The following is a 20,004-nucleotide window of genomic DNA, read 5'->3' on the forward strand; positions in this document are numbered from 1 at the left end:
GGTGGGAGGGGGGTGGTGCCCATTAATTTTTTTAAAACTCGCTGATCAGAAATCAGGCTACGTGCTCTGGTTTTACGGCTGACCGCGAGGCGAAGTCGCTTGCGAAAACAGACTCAAAGTCAGCTTAGCGGCGAAATACGGGGCGGTTTGTGTTTGTTGTCACGAGGTATGCTTCCTACACCCCCCTCCGAAAAAAAATAAAGGGGCCGAAAAGTAAACAGAAACCGAGGCAGAAGCTGGTGTCGTCTGGAGGAATGAACAGACAGCGCTCCCGTTCGGCTAGCATCTCCTCATTTAACAGTCGCTTCATTTAAAGAAACTCTGATTTGCTTTCTGGAGAGCCCACAAGGCATTCAAGGAGAGGAGAGGCGAAGGTGAGCAGGCGACAAAGTTTGACAATAACTGAGGGGGTTTTGTTCGTTTGGCTGCCACTGGAGAGACGACACGAAAAGCGAGCTGTTAGTGAGTGGCTAACGTTAGCTAGCTGGACTGGAATGAAAAGAGGACAAAAACGTTTGTTATAGCCAGCTTATAATCACCTTTACTAGTTTATTATAGGCTCCACTACTGTTGAAACACACGAAACGGTAAGCTTTTTTTAATATCCGCTTTTCAAGTTCAAATGTTAGCCAGTCTAACTTTTCAGCGTCTGCAAGTCCTAAACATGACATGGATAAGCATGGATATAATTAGTCTGTTTATATCACATCAGTTAGTGGATTACATTAATATAACATGTCACTAAAGTGAGCTTGCATTATATAATTTCGTCCCATAGGTCCTCTTAACCTTAGTTGGTGTTATACCACTATTTACAAACACTGATTTTTTAAATTGTCTTTTTCAGTTTGATTTTATTTATATTTATATCTTATTTTTTGTTGGCCACTAGAAGCATGTTTAATCTACATATTTATTGTGCTAATTGACCAGTTTTCATCCTTTATTTTGTCGTCATTATCTTGAGAGACAGTACTATGCAAAGTCTTGAGCCACCCGTTATTTCTTTATAGGAGCCAAGCTTTCTTGTTATTTATATTAAAGTGATCTTGAGCAATAGTACTCTAAAATATTTCTTTGGATGTTGTCTTCTGTTTTTTCACTCACTTTCAGTCCAGTCCTTGTATCTGAACATTTTGAGAGACAGGCAGACTAAATGAACATGAAACATAGAAAATGTAAACTGTATATTAAAAAAGGTACCCAAAGTGCAATATTACATTTAAATGGTTTCTTTTATCCCCATTATGTACTGTATAGACAAGGTATTACAAGTGAAAATAGGTGAGGTGTGATAAAGAAGTGATATTTGTTGGCTCTAGGTAGGAATGGTTATGAGGTCCATCATGGTGGAGTGAAAAAGCTCCTGTGGCTGTCCAGCACAAGATGGGGAGGGTGTGAAGGATTGGCCAATACTGACCATAACTGGGACAGTATCTTCCTTTCTGAAACCTCTGTAAGAGACTCTACACCCACAACATTACTGGCTTCAGTTTATTGAGTATGTTGTTATCTGCTACTCTCTGTATGCCAACAAACCTTTTTGCGGGTGTTTGTTAAGCCACTCAAGACTGACCTATGACTCATTCGAGCATTTAAAAAAGGCTCCTAACTTAAGGGATGAACCATTGTTGTCTCTACACATAACAGACAACTTAACAAAGAACCAATTTAAAATTTCATCTTGAGGCAGTTTGTTACTGGTGCCTTTTGCTTTAACACATAATTTATTCCTGTTTCTTTTTAGCTGAATCTATGAAAAGTACCAAAAATAACACTTTCAGACATATAAAATTGTATTTTTGCATGAACTAGGTGATTCCTAACGAGTTACTAGCTGAAGACTTGGCATAGCTTGGCTTGGTGTGCAGTGTGTCCTTAAAAATTGATTAAGCTAAACACAGAGGTCCAAAGAAGAAAAAAACAATCTACAGCTGTTAGACAGTATCGGAAAGTCTGACAAAGACCTGACAGAGGACCCGAGAGATGCATTTGCCCCCCCCAGTTGATTCATCTACTGTTCAGAAATTATATCAGTGGAAAAGTGGCTGTCAAAGAGCCATTAGTAAGCATGAAGTATTCCTGAAGACTACTTAAATAAATTACAAGAAAACCTGCTTAAGAGAGTTCAGCCCGATCTTACCAAATGTTGACTTTAAAGCTTGTTAGAATGTACAAGCTCTGTTTTTCCCTTTTTTATTGCTTTTCCATGGAAGTTTGCATACATTTTAATAAATCGCTGCACCCATTTTCCTAGCAAAATAAAAAGAAATCAGGGGAGACTCAAGACTTTCGTACAATGCTATATTTTATAAATCATTTTGACAACTGTTAGCTCAGTCTTACAGAAAAGGAGTTTACTCGCATTAGTTCGATTTTGTGAAGATAAGAAGGTATTAATCAGACAATTATTTGCCAAATTAATGGTTTTAATGGTCATGTGGCATTTTAATTTCTTTCACACCAATAATCACAGATCTAAACATGAAACAGTTATCCAACAAAAGAAAGAATATTGGCCAGTAAGTATCAGAACTTTTTTTTTCCACCTTAAATATCTAAAACCCTAAGATGTATAGAAAAAATACGGACTGATCAGTATTGGAGAATGTTTGGCCTTTTGTTAGGCAAAAAACAATCAATGAAACGGATTATTTTGGTTACAGATTAGTAATTAATCCTAGTGTCAGTTGAGCAGATGATTAACAATCATCACTTTGATCTCTTCGTTTCATTTCCCCTTTAAAGATTTGTTATTCAAACAAACCGTCAGCTGATTCCTGTTCTGCAGCGCTTTGTTCTTTTTAGGAAGCTTCCTTTATTAGGCAATAGGCAGTATTGCATTGTCCTTGTTTGATCTCATTATCTGTAACACATTCCACATTTGTTACACACTTTGAGACCAGAAGGTGTGTGTGATTTTTATGAAATGTGCAGCTGAAGGAGGTGCTTTTTGTCACTGTCAGTTCTCTGTAAACAAAATATTTACAGAAAAAGCCAGTCTATATTTTATTTAGAAAAAAAAATACATAAAATACTCCTATAATTGGACCACATTTCAGCTATCCAATAATAAAGCCAGCAATATAAAAGAGCGTCTTTAATGAGTGTGTCTTTGAAGTCAGAGAAAAGTTTCCAGGAACAGGCACATTTTAAAAAATCATAGACTTTGCCTGATTACTTAAAAGTATTGAACGATATCTAGTTAGGGTTGTCCAGTTAGGTTGAAAGAGCGAGCAATGTGTCTGTCAGGAAGTTATCATAAAAAGCAGCTGGGCTGAGGCCAGATCAGAGGTGCAGGAGACGATAACCCCGAAGGGCAGATCAGCCAGGTTTAGGGTTATTACTGGCAGGTTTCTGGACATTTTGATCACACCTCATATATCAGGTGTTCAGTAGATCTCAGTAGCTCTTTGTACTCTTTGGGTTGTTTCTTATGGATCTGAAGTTTTCTTGAGTTTGTCGAGACTCATACATAGTGTTACATTTTTGTAACAATATCTTTATTAATCTATAACCCCCACCTAGCAACAAGGGACCTCTGACCCGGAAGTGGTGTCGCCCTGAGCTGCCTCACCTGCAATAGATTCTTCACCAGCTGCTGGGTGCGGCAGTTGCTAACTCCGCGGAGCCCGTTGACTCTCTTGATTTGTCAGTAGTCCCGCCTGAGTATCACGACTTGGCCCAGGTTTTCAGTAAGGATTTAGCCTCCTCGCTTCTGCCCCACCAGCCGTACGATTGTGGAATTGATTTGATTCCCGACGCTCCCTTACCCACCAGTCAGCTTTATAACATCTCCAAGCCCGAGCGGGAGTTGATGGAACGGTACATTAATGATTCCTTGGCGGCCGGTATAATTCGACCCTCCACGTCACCCTTAGGCGCAGGATTTTTTTTTGTGATTTTTTTTTGTGGAGGAAAAAAGACAAGATGCTCAAGCCATGCATTGACTTCGGGGATTGAATAAGATCACCATTAAGAACAAGTACCCCTTGCCTCTGCTTGCGTCCGCCTTTGAGCTCCTTCAAGGCACCACGGTCTTTTCCAACCTGGACCTCCGCAATGCTTATCACCTGGTGCAGATTTGTGAGGGGGATGAATGGAAGACATTTAACACTCACCTTGGGCACTTTGAATACCTGGTGATGCCTTTTGGGCTCACCAATGCCCCTGCCGTCTTCCAGGCCATGATTAATGATGTGTTGCGGGATCTCATTACCCACTGTGTTTTTGTCTACCTAGACGACATTCTTGTGTTTTCCCGGAACCAGGCGGAACATGTGGAGCATGTGAGGCTCGTGCTGCAGCGCCTGTTGGAGAATCGTCTGTTTGTGAAGGCTGAGAAATGTGAGTTCCATGTTCCGACTGTGTCGTTCCTTGGCTTTATTGTGGAGCAGGGGCGGCTGTGCGCGGATCCAGCTAAGGTCAAGGCGGTGGTTGAGTGGCCAGAGCCTAACAGCCGCAGAGAGTTACAAAAGTTCCGGGTGTTTGCTAACTTATACAGGCGTTTCATTCGCAACTTCAGCAAGATAGCCTTACCATTGACTAACCTCACATCTCACAAGTTGCAGTTTCAGTGGTCTCTGGACGCCCAGCAGGCCTTCACACGACTTAAAGACCTGTTTTCATCAGCCGGTGTTGGTGCAGGCTGACCTCGACCGTCCGTTCTTCTAGGAAGTTGACGCTTCGGATTCTGGGGTGGGGGCCGTCCTCTCGCAGCAGGTGGAAGGTAAAATGCACCCATGTGCCTTTTTCTCTCGCCGGTTGTCATCTGCAGAACGGAATTATGACATTGGAGACTAGGAGCTACTCGCAGTAAAACTGGCCCTGGATGACTGGTGACATTGGCTGGAAGGGAGCAAGTACCCGGTGGTGGTGTGGACTGACCATAAGAACTTGGCGTACCTCCAGGCTGTGATGCGCCGCAACGCTCGACAAGCCAGGTGGGCACTGTTCTTCAACCTCACCATCACATACAGACCTGGATCTTGCAACGCCAACGCCACTGTCACGACAGTTTGCGCCTGAGGCCAGGGGCGATGAGAAGGACATGCCCATCCTGCCTTCCTTGTGTTGTGTTGGTGCTTTGACCTAGGAGATTGAGAGGATCGTGCGAGACGCTCAGCGGCAAGAGGCCAACCCCGGTACGGGCCCGGAGGGCAGGCTGTTTGTTCCTGCGTCGGTACGCAGTAAGGTGCTCCAGTTGTCACACACCGCACATTTTGCCTGCCATCCGGGTAAGAACCGCACTATTTCTGTCCTACGACGGTTGTTTTGGTGGCTCACTCTGTTGCAGGATGCGGGGGAGTACGTGGTGGCTTGTCCTGTGTGTGCTAAAAATAAGATGCCGAACTCTCCGCCCGCTGGCCTCCTACGCCCGTTGCCTGTGCCCAAGCGTCCCTGGTAGCACATTGCTCTGGACTTTGTCATGGGACTGCCTCTGTCCTCAGGTAACACTGTTGGACTCATGATCGTTGACCAGTTTTCCAAGGCTGCCCACTTTATAGCCCTACCACAGCTTCCTTCTGCCCTGGAGATGGCCCGACTGCTCACGCAGCACCGGTTCCGGCTCCACTGCATCCCTCGGGACATCATTTCTTATCGGGGTCTCCAGTTCACTTCCCGGGTGTGGAGGGAGTTCTGTGCTGAGCTAGGGGCCCAGGTTAGTTTGTCATCAGGCTTCCATCCTCAAACCAACGGTCAGAATGAACGGGCTAATCAGGCGTTGGAGGCTATGCTTCGTTGTGTTGTCTCGTCCAATCAGTCGACTTGGAGCGAGCAGCATACATGGGTGGAATATGCCTACAATTCCAGCACGTCAGCAGCCACCGGAGTATCCCCGTTCAAGGCCTACTTGGGCTATCAACCCCCACTGCTTTCCATCACTGAGGGAGAATTGGCTGTTCCATCTGTCCAGCTCCACATGTGGCGTGCCGTCAGAGCAGCCCTTCTGAGAACAGCGGACCAAAACAAGAGACTGGCCACACCCCGAATCCGGACTACCAGGTGGGTCAGCAGGTATGGTTGTCAACCAAACACATTCCACGCAGAACTGAATCAAAGAAGTTTGCTCCCCGGTTCATTGGGCCTTTTTCCACCCAAGCTGTGTTGAACCCTGTGACGGTTCGGTTGAGCCTGCCTCGTAACATGCGAACTCACAACGTTTTTCATGTCTCTCAGGTGAGACCTGTTTGGACCAGCCCATTGTACACCCCCCCCCCCCAACCCGGATTATGGATGGGGCTCCGGCGTACTCCATCACCCGCATTATGGATGCCCGGCGCCGCGGTAGGGGCTTTCAGTTTTTGGTGGAATGGGATGGGTATGGTCTGGAAGAGCGTTCCTATGCCGTGGTCCGCAATTCTCGATGACGCCATGGTGAGAGAATTCTGCCGCCGGCACCCTGACAAGTTTGGTAGGCCGCCGGGAGGCTCCCATTACATGGGGGGTACTGTCAGGGTCGGACGGTGCCCTGACCGGTCGATCTTCCTGTGTGTATATGCATGTGTGTGTTTTCCTCTTTCGCTCTGTTTTTCCTCTGGCTCCACTGCGGTGTTTACGGAGGTCACCTACCAACAAGGGGCCTCTGACCCGGAAGTGCTGTCGCCCTGAGCTGCCTCACCTGCAATAGATTCTTCACCAGCTGCTGCCAATCATCCACCGTCTTGGGCAGGGCTATTTAATGGTGTGGCTGAGCGACAGACAGCGCTGGAGTATTGCACTAAGCCTGGTAGTGTTATGAGCTGCTCGTGTTCGCTCAGTGTCGTCTGCTCAACTTAATTAATCCTTACTATTGTCTGTGTGCAACTAGAAACTGGGACGGAGGATTCACTAGCACAAGGAAGCACTTGGAAGAGAGACGGGCACTCACTACCACGCACAGTCTGAGCACGGGAAGGAGGACGCACCCACTATTATTAGTGCACATTCTAACTATTGTCAACCTTTATTCACTGTAAATAAACGCACTGCCGATCTTCAGAGCTCCGCGCCTGAGTCCACTCAATACTCAACCGTGACACAGGCAGCATTTTTCAAATCTTCTGTTTTCCATTTTTGGCACTCAGTGTGGTCTGCTGCTTTGAGGCTTGGCATGTTTGTTCACAGGTGCTCTTCTGCATACCTTGGTTGTAACATTATTTGATTTACTGTTGCCTTCCTGTGAGCTTGTTGCCGATCTACTGGGATTCACCCCCCCCTTCCCCCCCAAAAAAATCTATCTATCTCGACGGACTTTGGTCATGGTCTCGACAGACTTTGGTCTTGGTCTCGTCTTGGTGTCGACGGACTTTGGCCTTGACGGACTTTGGTCTTGGTCTTGACAGACTTTGGTCTTGCTTTCTCAGATCGACATAGTGTTCGGGAGATTTGGAGTCAACCATTGGCGGAGCGGGAGGGGTGGCTTACTGGGCTTAAGCCTGGGCCATTTTTTCAGAAGCCCAGGGTCTTTTGGAGTGTAATTTGTTTCATAGTTAGATGCCTGACTGACAACTGTATAAAATAAAAACTACACACAATATTTGAAGCACATAGCGCACAGTCATAAATTCCCCCTAATTTTGGTATGATACGAGCTCAGGCACTAAGCAACTGAGCACAGCACTTACGCATGTGTTTTCAGTTGTTACTCTCCACAGCTAGACAAAGCACTATAATCGGTTTCAGTTATGTACTGATGTACACAAAAATGGACATAAGGGGCTTCTTTCAAAGAAAAAACTCAGGTAGATGTTATTTTATATATTATGCTTTGTATGTTGTTCAGTATATTTACATTTCAATACACAGCAGTATATTCACAGTTGAAACCAGATATTTACATACGCTTTAGGGAGAAAACATAAAAACATTTTTTTTACTGTTAAACATCAATTTAGAGTAAACTTGTTTTGTTTTAGATAAATAAATATTGAAATATCTTTTGAATTAGTTAAATGTCAGAATAAAGAGAGAGAGAGAGCTGTCTCTTTTTTATTATTTTCATCAACTTTAGGAGTACATATACACTAAGTTTATTGTTAATTAATAAGAAAACGCCAGTCTATTCCATTCTGAGCTGAGCCAAAACTCATCAGAACGTATCTATTACCTAGTGTAACTTTTTAGACACCATTTGTTACTTTTCAAATTCTATATTTATTAAGTTATGTAGGTTTGTTTGCACAACAAGGCTAAATAGTTATATAAACTTTTCTGAATCTAAATAGTGCAATTTAGTAGAATTAAAAAACAAGTGTAGTGCAGGTCTATGATGATTTTTAGTGCTACTATCATCTAGTTTTGATTCTGCTTCTGTCTTGGTTAAGTCCTAAGTAGTCCTGATTTTGAACTGTTGTAGTCCTGTTTTAATTCCGAATCAGTTCTGGGTCTGGTTGAATTGGTTTAATCCTCGTGTCTTGATACAAGCCTGATTTTGTTCTGCCTTGCTGCTTAATTAAAAAAACTAGTTTAAGATGTCCTGCATATGTGATATGTATTGTTTTCCTGTATGAAGTCATTCTTTTTTGAACAAAACTCAAAACAGAGCCTATTAATCTTTCAGTCATTTTCAACGCATACTAAGCCCCAGGTGTATGTCTGCCTCCGCTTCTGGAGTCAACAGTATCCATGACACACACGTTCGATAATGTGTGATGCGCAAAAGCTTCAGCTCTAAAAGCCGTGCTTAGAGAGTGCTTTGTAGTGACTCTGAAGAGTCGACTCCCATTGAGTGAGAGCCGGCTCCTCACTTAATTTCCTTTCGCTGCTCAGCTCTCACACAGTGGCTCAACTATGCTCCAATCCCTCCTTATTGTTGCCAATCACATGCGAGGATATAGGATAATATCATTATGTGAAAAACAGAGAGGGTGAGAGACACGACAGTCAAGTGGACCGTGCGTCTGTCCTCTCAGTAAGTGAGTGAGTGAGGAGGGCTGTGCGAAAGCAAAAACACATAAATATGCCTGACACCAGTAAACGAAGAAGCATCTGGATGCAGTTTAAAGACTTTTTGTCTCGGTCTTGGTCTTGTCTCGACTTGGTGTTGGTGTTGGTCTTGTCTTGGTCTCGATACTGTCACGGTTTGCCAGGGCAAGCCGTGACATTCTCTGAATGTTGGAGAAAGGACCCAAACGCTGGACTTAGTGCAATGAACAGTGCATTTATTTACAGTGGGGGTAAATGTACACCACACAGTGAGTCTCCAGAGTTCTCCCTCAACTCCTGTGTCGTGCCTTCTCCCAAGTGCTGGTATTCCGTGCTCTCTGCTCCTGTGCCTACGCACACCCTGTGCGTCCTGCAGTCCCGTGTTCCGCTCTCCTGAGGAAAAAACAACAGACGCAGCCATTATGGCACCACTCCAGCAGGCATACACTTACCAGTACTTGAGACACTGACATGCCGTCTAACTCAACAATCCTGCGCCGGAGGAAGCTCCATCGCTCTGTTAAGTAGCTCCCCCGACGAGCCTGATCAGAAGCAGGTGTGTGGGAACCTAGGCGTGACCAGCAGCTGGCAGGGCCACACCCATCAGGCCTGCAGGTGGCTGTCCTTCATTCTCCAACCACACCCGCAGACACACACACACATACACACGTACACACACCAGCATGGAACACAAGAGCACAGTGCAGCAAACATACACCCAATAATAATAATAATAATAATAATAATAATAATAATAATAATAATAATAATAATAATAATAAAGGTCCACACTGTTCACGGACCCCGAGTCCCCGGAACCAGGTCCGTGACAGATACCCTCTTTTCTTGGTCTTGTCTTGGTCTATCCATCCATCCATCCCAGCACAAGCTGATTTCCAATCCTCTGCTGGGATTTTCCAAATCTTTGCTCCCAGCATTGACCTTGTAGTGTGGACACTTGAGTATAAACAGAATACAAACCTGTGATATGATATCCTTTCTTAAACCCTCATCACATTACACTGTGTGAGTCTAATAACTGATTTGTGTTGTTAATCTTTTATGAAAGGCTCACCTGTACGTATTTAACGAAGTGAAATCACCTACAGATTCTTGTTTCTCCTCAGAAGATGGAGTTGGTGTTTTTCCGGCTCCCGGGACATGGGAACATGACCCTGAAGCACATGAATTCACTGAGATCCCGCCAGCATTTCTGCGACATCACTATCGTGGCCAGTAACAACCAGACGTTCAGGGGACATAAGGTGGTGCTGGCTGCCTGCTCACCCTTCCTGAGAGATCAGTTTCTCCTCAACCCTTCGTCCAGGCTTCAGGTAGGCCACCGTCAGCACACATGAGATTATGGCTCCTATTCAGATTAAATGAAGCTGTTCTGTGTTCCTGATTTTTCTCCAGGTGTCAATGCTGTACAGCTCCACAGTGGTGTGTGATCTGCTTCAGTCTTGCTACACTGGAATCCTGCAGTTCAACCCAGAGGAGATCGTAAACTACCTGACGGCTGCCAGCTACCTTCAGATGGAGCACATCGTAGAGCGCTGCAGAGGAGCTCTGGAGAAATATGTGCAGCTGAAGAACCCCAGTCAATCGAAGGTCAGTCAGTAGACATTAATTATATTTCTTCCTGCTTTCTTACCTGGAGTTTAATTATTAATATTTATTTAGTAATTTAGCACGTAAAGCAGTCCAACTATAATTTTTTTATTTTCTGAGCACAGGTTTTTCAACTGGAAATCTTGCACCTTTTTCACCCTAAGCTGTGTGCACATTCTCAGAACTTAGAATGATAAAGTTTTACTAGATTTTCTGTAATCCTGTTTGTTTGTACTCGGTTCAGTTTATTTATCTCAGTTTTTTGGCAGTCTAGCATCCACAGTTTTCAAGATGCTATAGCTGCCTACCAATATCAAGGTCAAGGTCACACCAAATGTGGAAAATCAGTAAAAATTTTATACTACCCACAATTTTGAGTACCTAGATTGGGTTAACATTTAAGCTTGAGTGTCATTGTAAGCACCTAAGGTTAAATTCCAAGCAACTATATTGAGTAGTATATCACGTGAAAGGGCACAGAGAGAGCTGTACAACACACTTTTTATTTTTTCAACACAACGCCCTATGTCAGCACAGTGATGCTTATCTTAAAGGGGACATGAAACGTTACACATATAAAGGCTAATTTACAGGCGCTGGTCTCAAAATGCGACATAGATGTAAAACTGTCCGTGAAGCTGGATTTAAGAAAGAAGCTGCTTAAAATTTAAAAAACACGTTTAGCGCCATCTTCTGTCAGTACAAAACATGATGTCATGTGGTTGGTTGGTTGGATGGGGCTAATAGACTTACGTTAGCTTACCAGTGACAGAATCATTAACTAAAACTAAAAATCAGTTTAAGGGGATCCCATTAGTGCTGCCCCTATTGGCAACAGTGAATTTTACATCAAGAAACTGATTTGACAATGACACAAAAAATATAAATGTCCTATAGGATATATATAACCTACTGTAGGATATAAAATATGCTACAGGAGATTTCCATATTAACAATGCTGACATCAGCGTAAAACATCCAAATTTTATCCTTTTTCTAGACGCCCACAGAGGAAACTGAAACTAGGCCAGTGATCGTCAGCGGCAGTGTCCATTCAGTCACATCACCTCCACCTAGGCAGCCTTCCCCTGTGCACTCCCACAGCCCCGTAGTGCGCTCGGTGGAGGAGAGCAACGGCGAATTGTCTGCTCAGGGAAGCAGTCAGCTGCTTGATGACAGTGCTGCACTGGATGAGGGCTTCATTAAGGTATTTCTTTTTCTAATAACATTTTAGATCATTTGCACTTGTGCATAGGATGTTGTCAGGATGTCTGGTAAAATAATTTAGACTAACTGACTTTTCTGTGAGTAAGGAAAAAGATTAATTTTAAGAATAATTTAAAGTCGATCATAACAAAATTTCTAACATTATTACTCAGTAAAGAGGATATAAGCATCCCATTACTTTTACATTTTTCATTCTTTTTAATTTATTTATTTTTCAGGTGAATTTGGTTTCAGTTCACTTCCCGGTTAGGTTTGTGCATTTCAGTTTAGTTTTTATTGCTTTCAGTGTTTCTTTTAGGGAATTTGAATTGTCATATAGGGGCCTTTTGTGGACAGGAAATCAGACAGAGAAACTGCATAGAGAACACAGTCAATTTTCAAAATAAGACGCCTTGCCGGCTAAGTAGAGCTCTGCTTCTGAATGCTGTCGGCGGCGACAGAGCTGCATGGGAGACATGACATCAAAGACTTGCATTCGGGATGTTGCTGTCATGTACCAAAGCCTCTGGACTGGTTTACACATTTCCTGTATATTTTTTTTAATTTTAGTTCATTTTTGTACAAAGTAAAATAAAGTGTAGTTTATTTGTAATTCAAAAAATTTAGTTCTTATTCTAGCATTGGTTAACAGATTAAAGATCATACTGTCAATTATCCTGACTGTAGCATTTTCTGAAATATAATTTGGGTTACAAACACTATATATATTTGAACGCTGTTCTTTTTCAGTTAGGACAATATAGTTTTGCTCTGTTACTGGTGTGCGTACTGATTTATGGTGGAGACATGGGGAGATGTCTCCTCAGAGGGGATGCAGTCTCAGAAGAAATGTCTCCGTGAGGAGGGGGTATAGGAAATTAGATTGGAATAGGATGGCAGTCCTTTTTTTTTTTACTCAAAATAGAATAAAAATGATATTTGTGGTCATTTCTGTATCCTAAAGAACATGTTGTAGTTTCTGATTTTTCAGTTGTACAAATTATCCTTTGGTTGAACTTTCTTATCTTGTTGGTTCTGCACAGTCCTGCCAAAATCTGTCATAACTCACCCCGACGTATCGCTCTGTAAGGAGACGAAAAGGTTCTTCTTGCACGTGTTTAGTGTTTAGTTTGTCACTTTTATGGTTTAAGGTCAGAGGTCGGGTTTAGGCCAAGCATGGGGAATGTTAGCCTGTGAGATGGAGCTGTTTTGGCCTCTGGTATCTGCTACACTGTTAACCCCCTGATTAATCACTCACGGTGCAGCCTGGAAACATTCAGTGAACTTCAGTCCTAACAGCTTCCCTTAAAGCTACTTGGAGCCATGTGGTCCAATTAAGGAGATGAAGGTTGCAGAGGTGTCCATCCTAATGAATAGAGCTGGAAAAGACCTCAAGGATAATGACAAAAAAAAAATCCTCACAATTTACCGAAGCCTTTGCTCATGTGTCCTATTTTTCTAAAGTGGTATTTAATTTATTCAAGCAAAGAATACACTTTTGAAAGAACAAGAAAAATCCTGAAAAAACTCATCATTAAGCGTACCGGGCAGGTCGTCAGATCTCGCCTTTATGGGAGTAGTGTTAAAAGTAAAGAGGAAAAATCTTCATATACTGGCTCTTGGTTTGGATTAAGCAGTCTGAAGCACACATGGGTATTTTGATGGATATTCTGGTAGTTTCCGGGTATCTTTAGTTGAAGCCTTAGACACCTCACTAAGTCTGCACTTCTCTTACAGGTCAATGCATCAGATGAGGATGAAGAGGCCAGACAGGAGAACTACAATATGTTAAGAGTGTATATTTCTGAAAATGAGCACACTGACAGAGACAGGGAGGAGGAAAAAGGAGCTCCCTCTGAGGTACCTCAAGGCACCAACTTCTCAGAGACAGAAGAAGTTGTGATTGGAGAAAGCGGCGAGTATGACTTGAATCCAGCAGGTCTCAGTTCTGGAGAGTTTTCAGCAGAAAGTCTCCGCGCTCTAAGTCGAAGAATCTCTGAGACTAATATGGGCCATAGCAGAGGAAGGGGAAGGGGGAGGGGTTTAAAAAGAAAAAGGTGGGTGTCATCTCAGGAGAAAAGACCTTCAGGCATCACCCAACACCAGGATCTCTGGTATCTTACATCTGCCGGAGGTGGCTTTGGCCTGGACTACAGCCAAGAAGGACTGAGGGCATCAAGAAATATTGTTACGGTTGAGATCCCAGAGTTGGACTTCAGCATGGGTAGCACACAGGGGGAAAAGGTTTCACCGATACCCGCTAACAGTCTTAACCAGTTCTCCCTGGAAGAGTCTGCTTGTGGTGCTGGTGAAGGGAGTTCAGGGTTGACGACTGTTGGAACAAACGAAGGCAGTGATGAGTCGGTCGCCGTGGTGGGGTCTACTTCCAGCGTAGCTGGCCCTGTAATCTGCGAGCACTGCAACATGACTTTCCCTTCAGCCCATTCCCTCGCAATCCACTCCCGCTCCACTCACCTGCTCTATGCCTGCCCCTGCTGCGGGAAGCACTTCCACCACTCTACGAACCTCACCCGGCACATGGCCGTGCACAGAGGGGCCGGCAAAACGCACCAGTGCCCCCTGTGCTACAAGACGTTCACCCAAAAATCCACTCTGATAGACCACATGAACCTCCACAGTGGCGAGCGGCCTCATCGCTGCGCTTACTGTCACGCCCACTTTGCCCACAAGCCTGCCTTACGTCGGCACCTGAAGGAGCAGCACGGCAAAACCACGGGGCAGAACTCCCTACATGAGCAGGAGGAGAGGGAGAGAGCAAGAGGAGCAGCTGGGAGAATACGAGAGGAGGAGCAAGAATGTCTGGTTACTGAGTAATAAGTCTTGTTGCAGTTACATTTGGTCTTCATGTGATCAGTGTCAACACAATGTGGAAATTAAGTGTGTGCTAAAAAATAAATGCCTTTAAATTCTGGCTGCCAAATAAAAGACCTTTCACATATAGCTTTTTTTTTTAATAGTAAAAAGGAAGAAAAAATGTTACTTGACATTATAGTAAAACACTGGTATAAAAATATCTGATGGCTCTGTTTAGTTTGTGACAATGAGTCTGCATGAACAATACCAGGACCCCGAAGCCAAAGCAGAGGAAATTTTAACCGTCCATATTTTTTATTATTCACACTTGTGCTTTTCCTACTGTGTAGTGTTCGTTTTAACATTGTTTTTGACTCAGAACTGCAGTCTTCAACTTGAATATGTTGTACGTGGAGTCAGCGCAGTGACTGACTGCAAGTCAAAGACTCTGTGAATGAGTGTAAATAAAACAGCTAGAGAGAAACTTCTCTGTTTCGAGTTACTCCACTAAAACCCCACCAACACCTTTTTGCAAGGAGTAGCCAATCAGAAGAAAGGACAGGAGCTAAACTGGCTTATTGTAGAGCATGAGCTGAATGGTTGATAAGAAAGGGTTAGATTCATACAATTCTACTCCAGATTAGTCCAAGAATAAAAAACATGGAGCTGACAATGAGGATAATGAGTCTACTTTTTTCCATGAAAACAGATAGCAGGGCACATCTCAGAAGAGTCAAAACTGAGTCATTTAATATATAAATCAGAAGTCACATGTTTTTTAATATGAATGAGTGACCTACACAAAAGAAAACATTCACAAATACAATTCTTTTACTTTTTGAGCTCAGATGTGTAGTTTCACATGCAAAGCTGCATATGTAGCATTACATCCAGCCTAGAGTAACTACAATGCTCTGATCAAAAAGGCTACTGATATTCTTTTATGTCTTATACAAAGCACATGCAGCAGGTTAGCAGCTCAGAAACAGAGCAACAAAAACATGGACTTTTCACCCCAGGAAAAGATCTTCACTGTACACCACTTGGTTCCTTTTGTCCCGGTAGGAGCCTTTAGTGCTGTTCTGCACGGCTGTAAAGGAAAGATAGGGGTGACAGTTAATCCACGCTGTGCAGACCACAAGCTGTTTGATCAGTGTCTAAACGCACAATACAAGTGCTGTATTTACCCAGTGAAGCCCACACAGATTTGCCAGTGGCAGCATCCAGCATCGGCTGCTTCCTGGCGATGCTGACTTTGATGTGAACGTCTCCCACCGTGGTTCCATTCAACTGTGAAACAAAAAACAGCAAAGCCAGTTCAGCCTTTTAGTCTGTTGTGTAGAAATAAACCAGGCGCCTGTAAAACTACAGCAAGTCTTTATCATTAAGTCATTATTGTGCTCTGATGAAGGCCACAAGGGCAAAGACCCTGCGTGTTTGTGGACATACCAAAGAGTTGTATTTACTTTTTCCCCCCTTTAAATTAATAATTGGATTTTTTGGATGATTTCTTAGACTGAAGTTGCTCATTTTTGAAGCCAAGCAGTAATCAGTATTGAGACCACCCAGGTAGCTGGAAGATATACTGTCCTCCCTGAGCTGCTTGTATTCAACTGAATAAGATAACTGTCCTTTGAAGGAGTTTCCAAATTCTTTAATCGTTTTAACCACTGTCTGGGCCACAGTATGATAACGTTATGCCAACTCGAAGGATCATGCTGACCATGCACCTAATCAAAGAAGATGTAAAGTCTTATTGTGGTACAGCTTTGCCTGTATTGCAATTTAGACATTCACCAAATCAATACCTGAAAAAAACAAAAACAAACACAATAGACATAACAGCTGAGTGGCAGAAAGAAAGATAGCACCAACCTCAGCAACAGCCTGGTCTGCAGACTCCATCTTCTCAAAAGTGATAAATGCACAACTGGACAGAAGAACAAAACAGAAAAGGAAGAATAAATCATCGTCACACTATTTATATTACTGCATGAAAATGCAGGCAGAAATGACACTTATGAGCACACAGTTTTGTTTAAAGCCTCCTTACTTGCGTGGGTTGTCCATCGAGAGATCGATGATGTTTCCGTGTTGAGAGAAAGCCGAGCGCAGGCTGTCCTCGCCGAGCCCAGAGCCATAAACGTAAACGGTGTTCCCCTTTCGCACTCCTCTGCGCTCTGGGTACGAGTCTGACCCTGAGAGTGAAAAAAGCAGACAGGGACTAATCATAAACCAGCAATGTTTTTTTAATGTAGCTTGTTTTGTCACAATTTTATTCTTCCATAAGTATTACAAAAAAATTAACTAAAAAAAATAAGATAAAAATTACTGGAGAAGTATGGACGCAGCACTGTGTACAGAATAAGTGACTTCATTGTATTAACATGTACGTTTTGGTCAACACGTTTCCACAAACTAATTCCACTTTATAACTGCCAATAATTGGATTTGTAGCAAAGCTATTCCCACAAAGCTTTCTAGAAGTACACAAACCAGGGCTATTTTTGGATCTTTTAAGAATATCACAGTGGAAACCTCTTTAAACCTCTTTCAAATAACCACTTTGGAAAGAATGATGATCCAAAACACTGCAGCAAGAGCAGTGACAGGAATCCGAGAGAGATCATATTACTCTCCAGTTAGCTTCTCTTCACTTGCTCGAGAAAATGCAGACTAGATTAGTTTGTGCTCAGGTCTGGATTAGGTATTTTGAACAATCTCTCAGTTTTTAAAGCCCAAGGCTACTTGGGGACCTCCCACGATGAACTGAGCACCTACCCTCTCCTTAACTATTATATTAACACATCTTTTCTCTTCTTGTATCTTCCAACAGGTTTCTCTGACAGCATGTTCATAATCTTTGGTTAGAACTGGTTAGTGTTTCGTCTGTAAGGCAATCAGCCTTAAAATTTCTTAACCCCTAATTTGATTTTGACCTTTTTACGCCTATCAGTAAGATGAGAAATAAGCAGACATGGTCAAGGATGAATTTGTAAACTCTTGACATAGTACATTACAAAAGATAAGCAAGCCTTGGCCAGCCACATCTAAATAATAATGGGTTGCATTTATATAGCGCTTTTCGAGACCCTCAAAGTGCTTTACAATTCCACTATTCATTCACCCTCACATTCACACACTGGTGGAGGTGAGCTACAGTTTCCCTGGGGCAAACTGACAGAAGCGAGGCTGCCATATCGCGCCATCTGCCCCTCTGGCCATCACCAGTAGGCGGTAGGTGAAGTGTCTTGCCCAAGGACACAACGACCAAGACAGACAAAGCTGGAGATCAAACCGGCAACCTTCCGGTTACAAGATGAGCTTCCCAACCCCCTGAACCACAATCGCCCCATCTTTTTATTTCCCCATCTGATTTTTTTTCCTGAAGATATGGAAATAAAAAATGCAAAGAGACAAACATTAGGTCTAAAGTTCTCATAACAGAAAATGGTTACTTACGTCTGAAGGGTCCATCTCTCTCTCTTTCCCGGTCTCGATCCCTGTCTCGGCTTCGCTCTCTGTCTCGTTCCCGGTCCCGTTCCCTGTCTCTTTCCCTGCCTCGGTCTCGATCTCTGTCCCGTTCTCTGTCTCTCTCCCTTTCCCGTTCTCTATCCAGATCTCGGTCACGGTCCCGCTCGCGCTCTCTGTCTCTCTCCATGTCCCGGCTGGATGACATGCTGCCTCCTTCGTCCTCATCTCGGTATCGGTCGCTTGAACTAACAAAGCTGCAGCAGAAAACAAAGAAACCAAGTTAGACCCACAGATACAGAATTTTGGCATATTAAACATGCTGTTCGTTATGGATTTGGAATTTACCTCTCATACAGAGACTTCCTGTGGGCTCTTTTTCCAGACTAGAAGAAACCAAAAAAATATGACAATATTAAATTTAACAGAAACAAAGTGGTAAAGCAATGCTTAATGTCCTGTATTATACCTCAGGCTGGTCTTCATCTGTCGAGACACTCCTTTGGAATGGTAAGAAAGCAGGAACTGAGCCTTTTTCGGGGTCCTGTGAGACATGAAGAGCAAAAATCAACCACATGTGAGGAGGAGAGTTTAATAATAATTTCACAACTGCTCGTAAATGCCAGAAATAAGAATTACAGGTCATGCAATGTATTTACTGACATCCCACCTTGAGCTTAATTTCCAGCATTCGAGACCTTTTAAATCCAGAGTTTTTATTCTCAGATTTAATAGCACTGATGGCCCCTGACTTGATGAGCATCTTTGCTTGTTCTGTTGCTGTTGCAGTGTCAACAACAGGCTGGTCTGACAGTGCTTTGACAAAGAAAAGAAACAGAAAAAAGTAAATAACAGTACAACCAGTGTTTAAATCAAGCCACTCCAATGAACAATAATAAAAAATACACGTCTTAGATTAGATCAAATATTCTACTGGTGTTATGTTTAAATTTTACAGTATAAACCTATGAGTCCCATATATGACTAGTCAGATTTTTCCAGATAGTTGCTGGTGCTTCAGATTATAATGTTGATGTTTACTTTTATTACAGCCTTATTATAAGCAAGACCAGAGCGATTGAGTAAAAAAAAAAAAAAAAAAAAAATCCAGCGGTTAGCTGGATGCACTTACTCCGTTTCAAGCCACTCTGGTTTGTCTGGTTGGTTGAACTCTGCTTTTTCAAAGCAACCAGTGCCTTTTTCTGAACAGAGAGGTAAAAAGTGTACATACAAAGCTTTATTTTAGTCTTCAGTAAAGCTATTTTACATATTCACGTGTGTCTTCGATGTTGGAAGCGGGGTGAAATATTAAATCTCTGAACAATGTAGCAAAGAGGAAGCTTATATTATGAAAAAGGGATGGTTTCCTGTTTGGAATGTTCCACAATTTAGTACAGACCAAAAAGAGCATTGAGTTTCACCTTACATACCTTTTTCTTGAGTTTAGCATATTTCTTTTGTAAAGCCTCCTCTTCCTCCGTCAGCGAGCTCGGAAACACCACCATGATGGCAATCACTAAAATGCAGAAAACATGTTTTAATGAAAGAAGAAAAAAAATACTATTTTAAGAGAGGTAAACAAAAAATAACGGATTCCCCTATTGATTTACCACCACCAGCTGGCCACAAGCTAATTAGCCAGAAACCACAACTCGACTTCTTTCAGATAAAATGAAAAAACTGTTCACTCAATCCAGACAGGGTGTAAATCCGAAGTCTACCTCGATATCAAGATACCAGTGAAGTCCTACAGGAGCTATAAAATAAACAAATGTCCATTATTTGAATCTGTTTTAATCGCTTACCTGCTTCAAACAGTTGCAATGGCTAATAGGAAGAAAAACACCGGCGCGTAAATGTGACGTTGTTCTCTTTATGTTTTGTTTTGTTTTGTTTTTGCAAAAAAGTTTACAATATTATTTTAAAAAGCACAAAAAACGACATTTCTAACTTATAAAACGTTTTATCTTATAAAAGTCTTTGTAATAATGTTTT

General features: G+C 42.7%; 2 protein-coding genes across 6 annotated transcripts; one reads left to right on the forward strand and one right to left on the reverse strand.

The window, feature by feature from the left end:
• Window positions 1–10: 10 nt before the first annotated feature.
• LOC102787048 (uncharacterized) lies at window positions 11–14,758 on the forward strand. 5 transcript variants are annotated; one of them, XM_087835092.1, is made up of 8 exons: window positions 11–374; window positions 4,243–4,943; window positions 5,096–6,730; window positions 6,812–9,522; window positions 10,035–10,241; window positions 10,324–10,518; window positions 11,519–11,725; window positions 13,462–14,758. In XM_087835092.1, exons 5-8 carry the CDS (start codon window positions 10,038–10,040, stop codon window positions 14,557–14,559), a joined length of 1,704 nt encoding a protein of 567 aa, XP_087691218.1. In that variant the 5' UTR covers window positions 11–374; window positions 4,243–4,943; window positions 5,096–6,730; window positions 6,812–9,522; window positions 10,035–10,037; the 3' UTR covers window positions 14,560–14,758. The 5 variants fall into 5 exon arrangements, with proteins under 5 accessions (XP_087691218.1, XP_087691216.1, XP_087691217.1 ...); XM_087835090.1 differs by having other exon boundaries at window positions 4,243–6,730; XM_087835091.1 differs by having other exon boundaries at window positions 4,243–6,730; window positions 10,038–10,241.
• A 507-nt stretch (window positions 14,759–15,265) lies between these two features.
• Window positions 15,266–19,922, reverse strand: nelfe (negative elongation factor complex member E). Its single transcript, XM_006788065.3, has 11 exons — window positions 19,815–19,922; window positions 19,440–19,525; window positions 19,142–19,211; window positions 18,680–18,825; window positions 18,479–18,553; window positions 18,358–18,395; window positions 18,001–18,266; window positions 16,592–16,736; window positions 16,414–16,468; window positions 15,726–15,828; window positions 15,266–15,628 (listed from the first exon to the last, which is right to left on the reverse strand). The coding sequence occupies exons 2-11, from the start codon at window positions 19,512–19,514 to the stop codon at window positions 15,549–15,551; spliced, it is 1,053 nt and encodes a 350-aa protein (XP_006788128.1). The 5' UTR covers window positions 19,515–19,525; window positions 19,815–19,922; the 3' UTR covers window positions 15,266–15,548.
• Between the last annotated feature and the right edge of the window lie 82 nt (window positions 19,923–20,004).

Source organism: Neolamprologus brichardi, chromosome 22 (assembly GCF_056152115.1).
Source record: "Neolamprologus brichardi isolate AB-2024 chromosome 22, ASM5615211v1, whole genome shotgun sequence".
Classification (NCBI taxonomy): Eukaryota; Metazoa; Chordata; class Actinopteri; order Cichliformes; family Cichlidae; genus Neolamprologus; species Neolamprologus brichardi.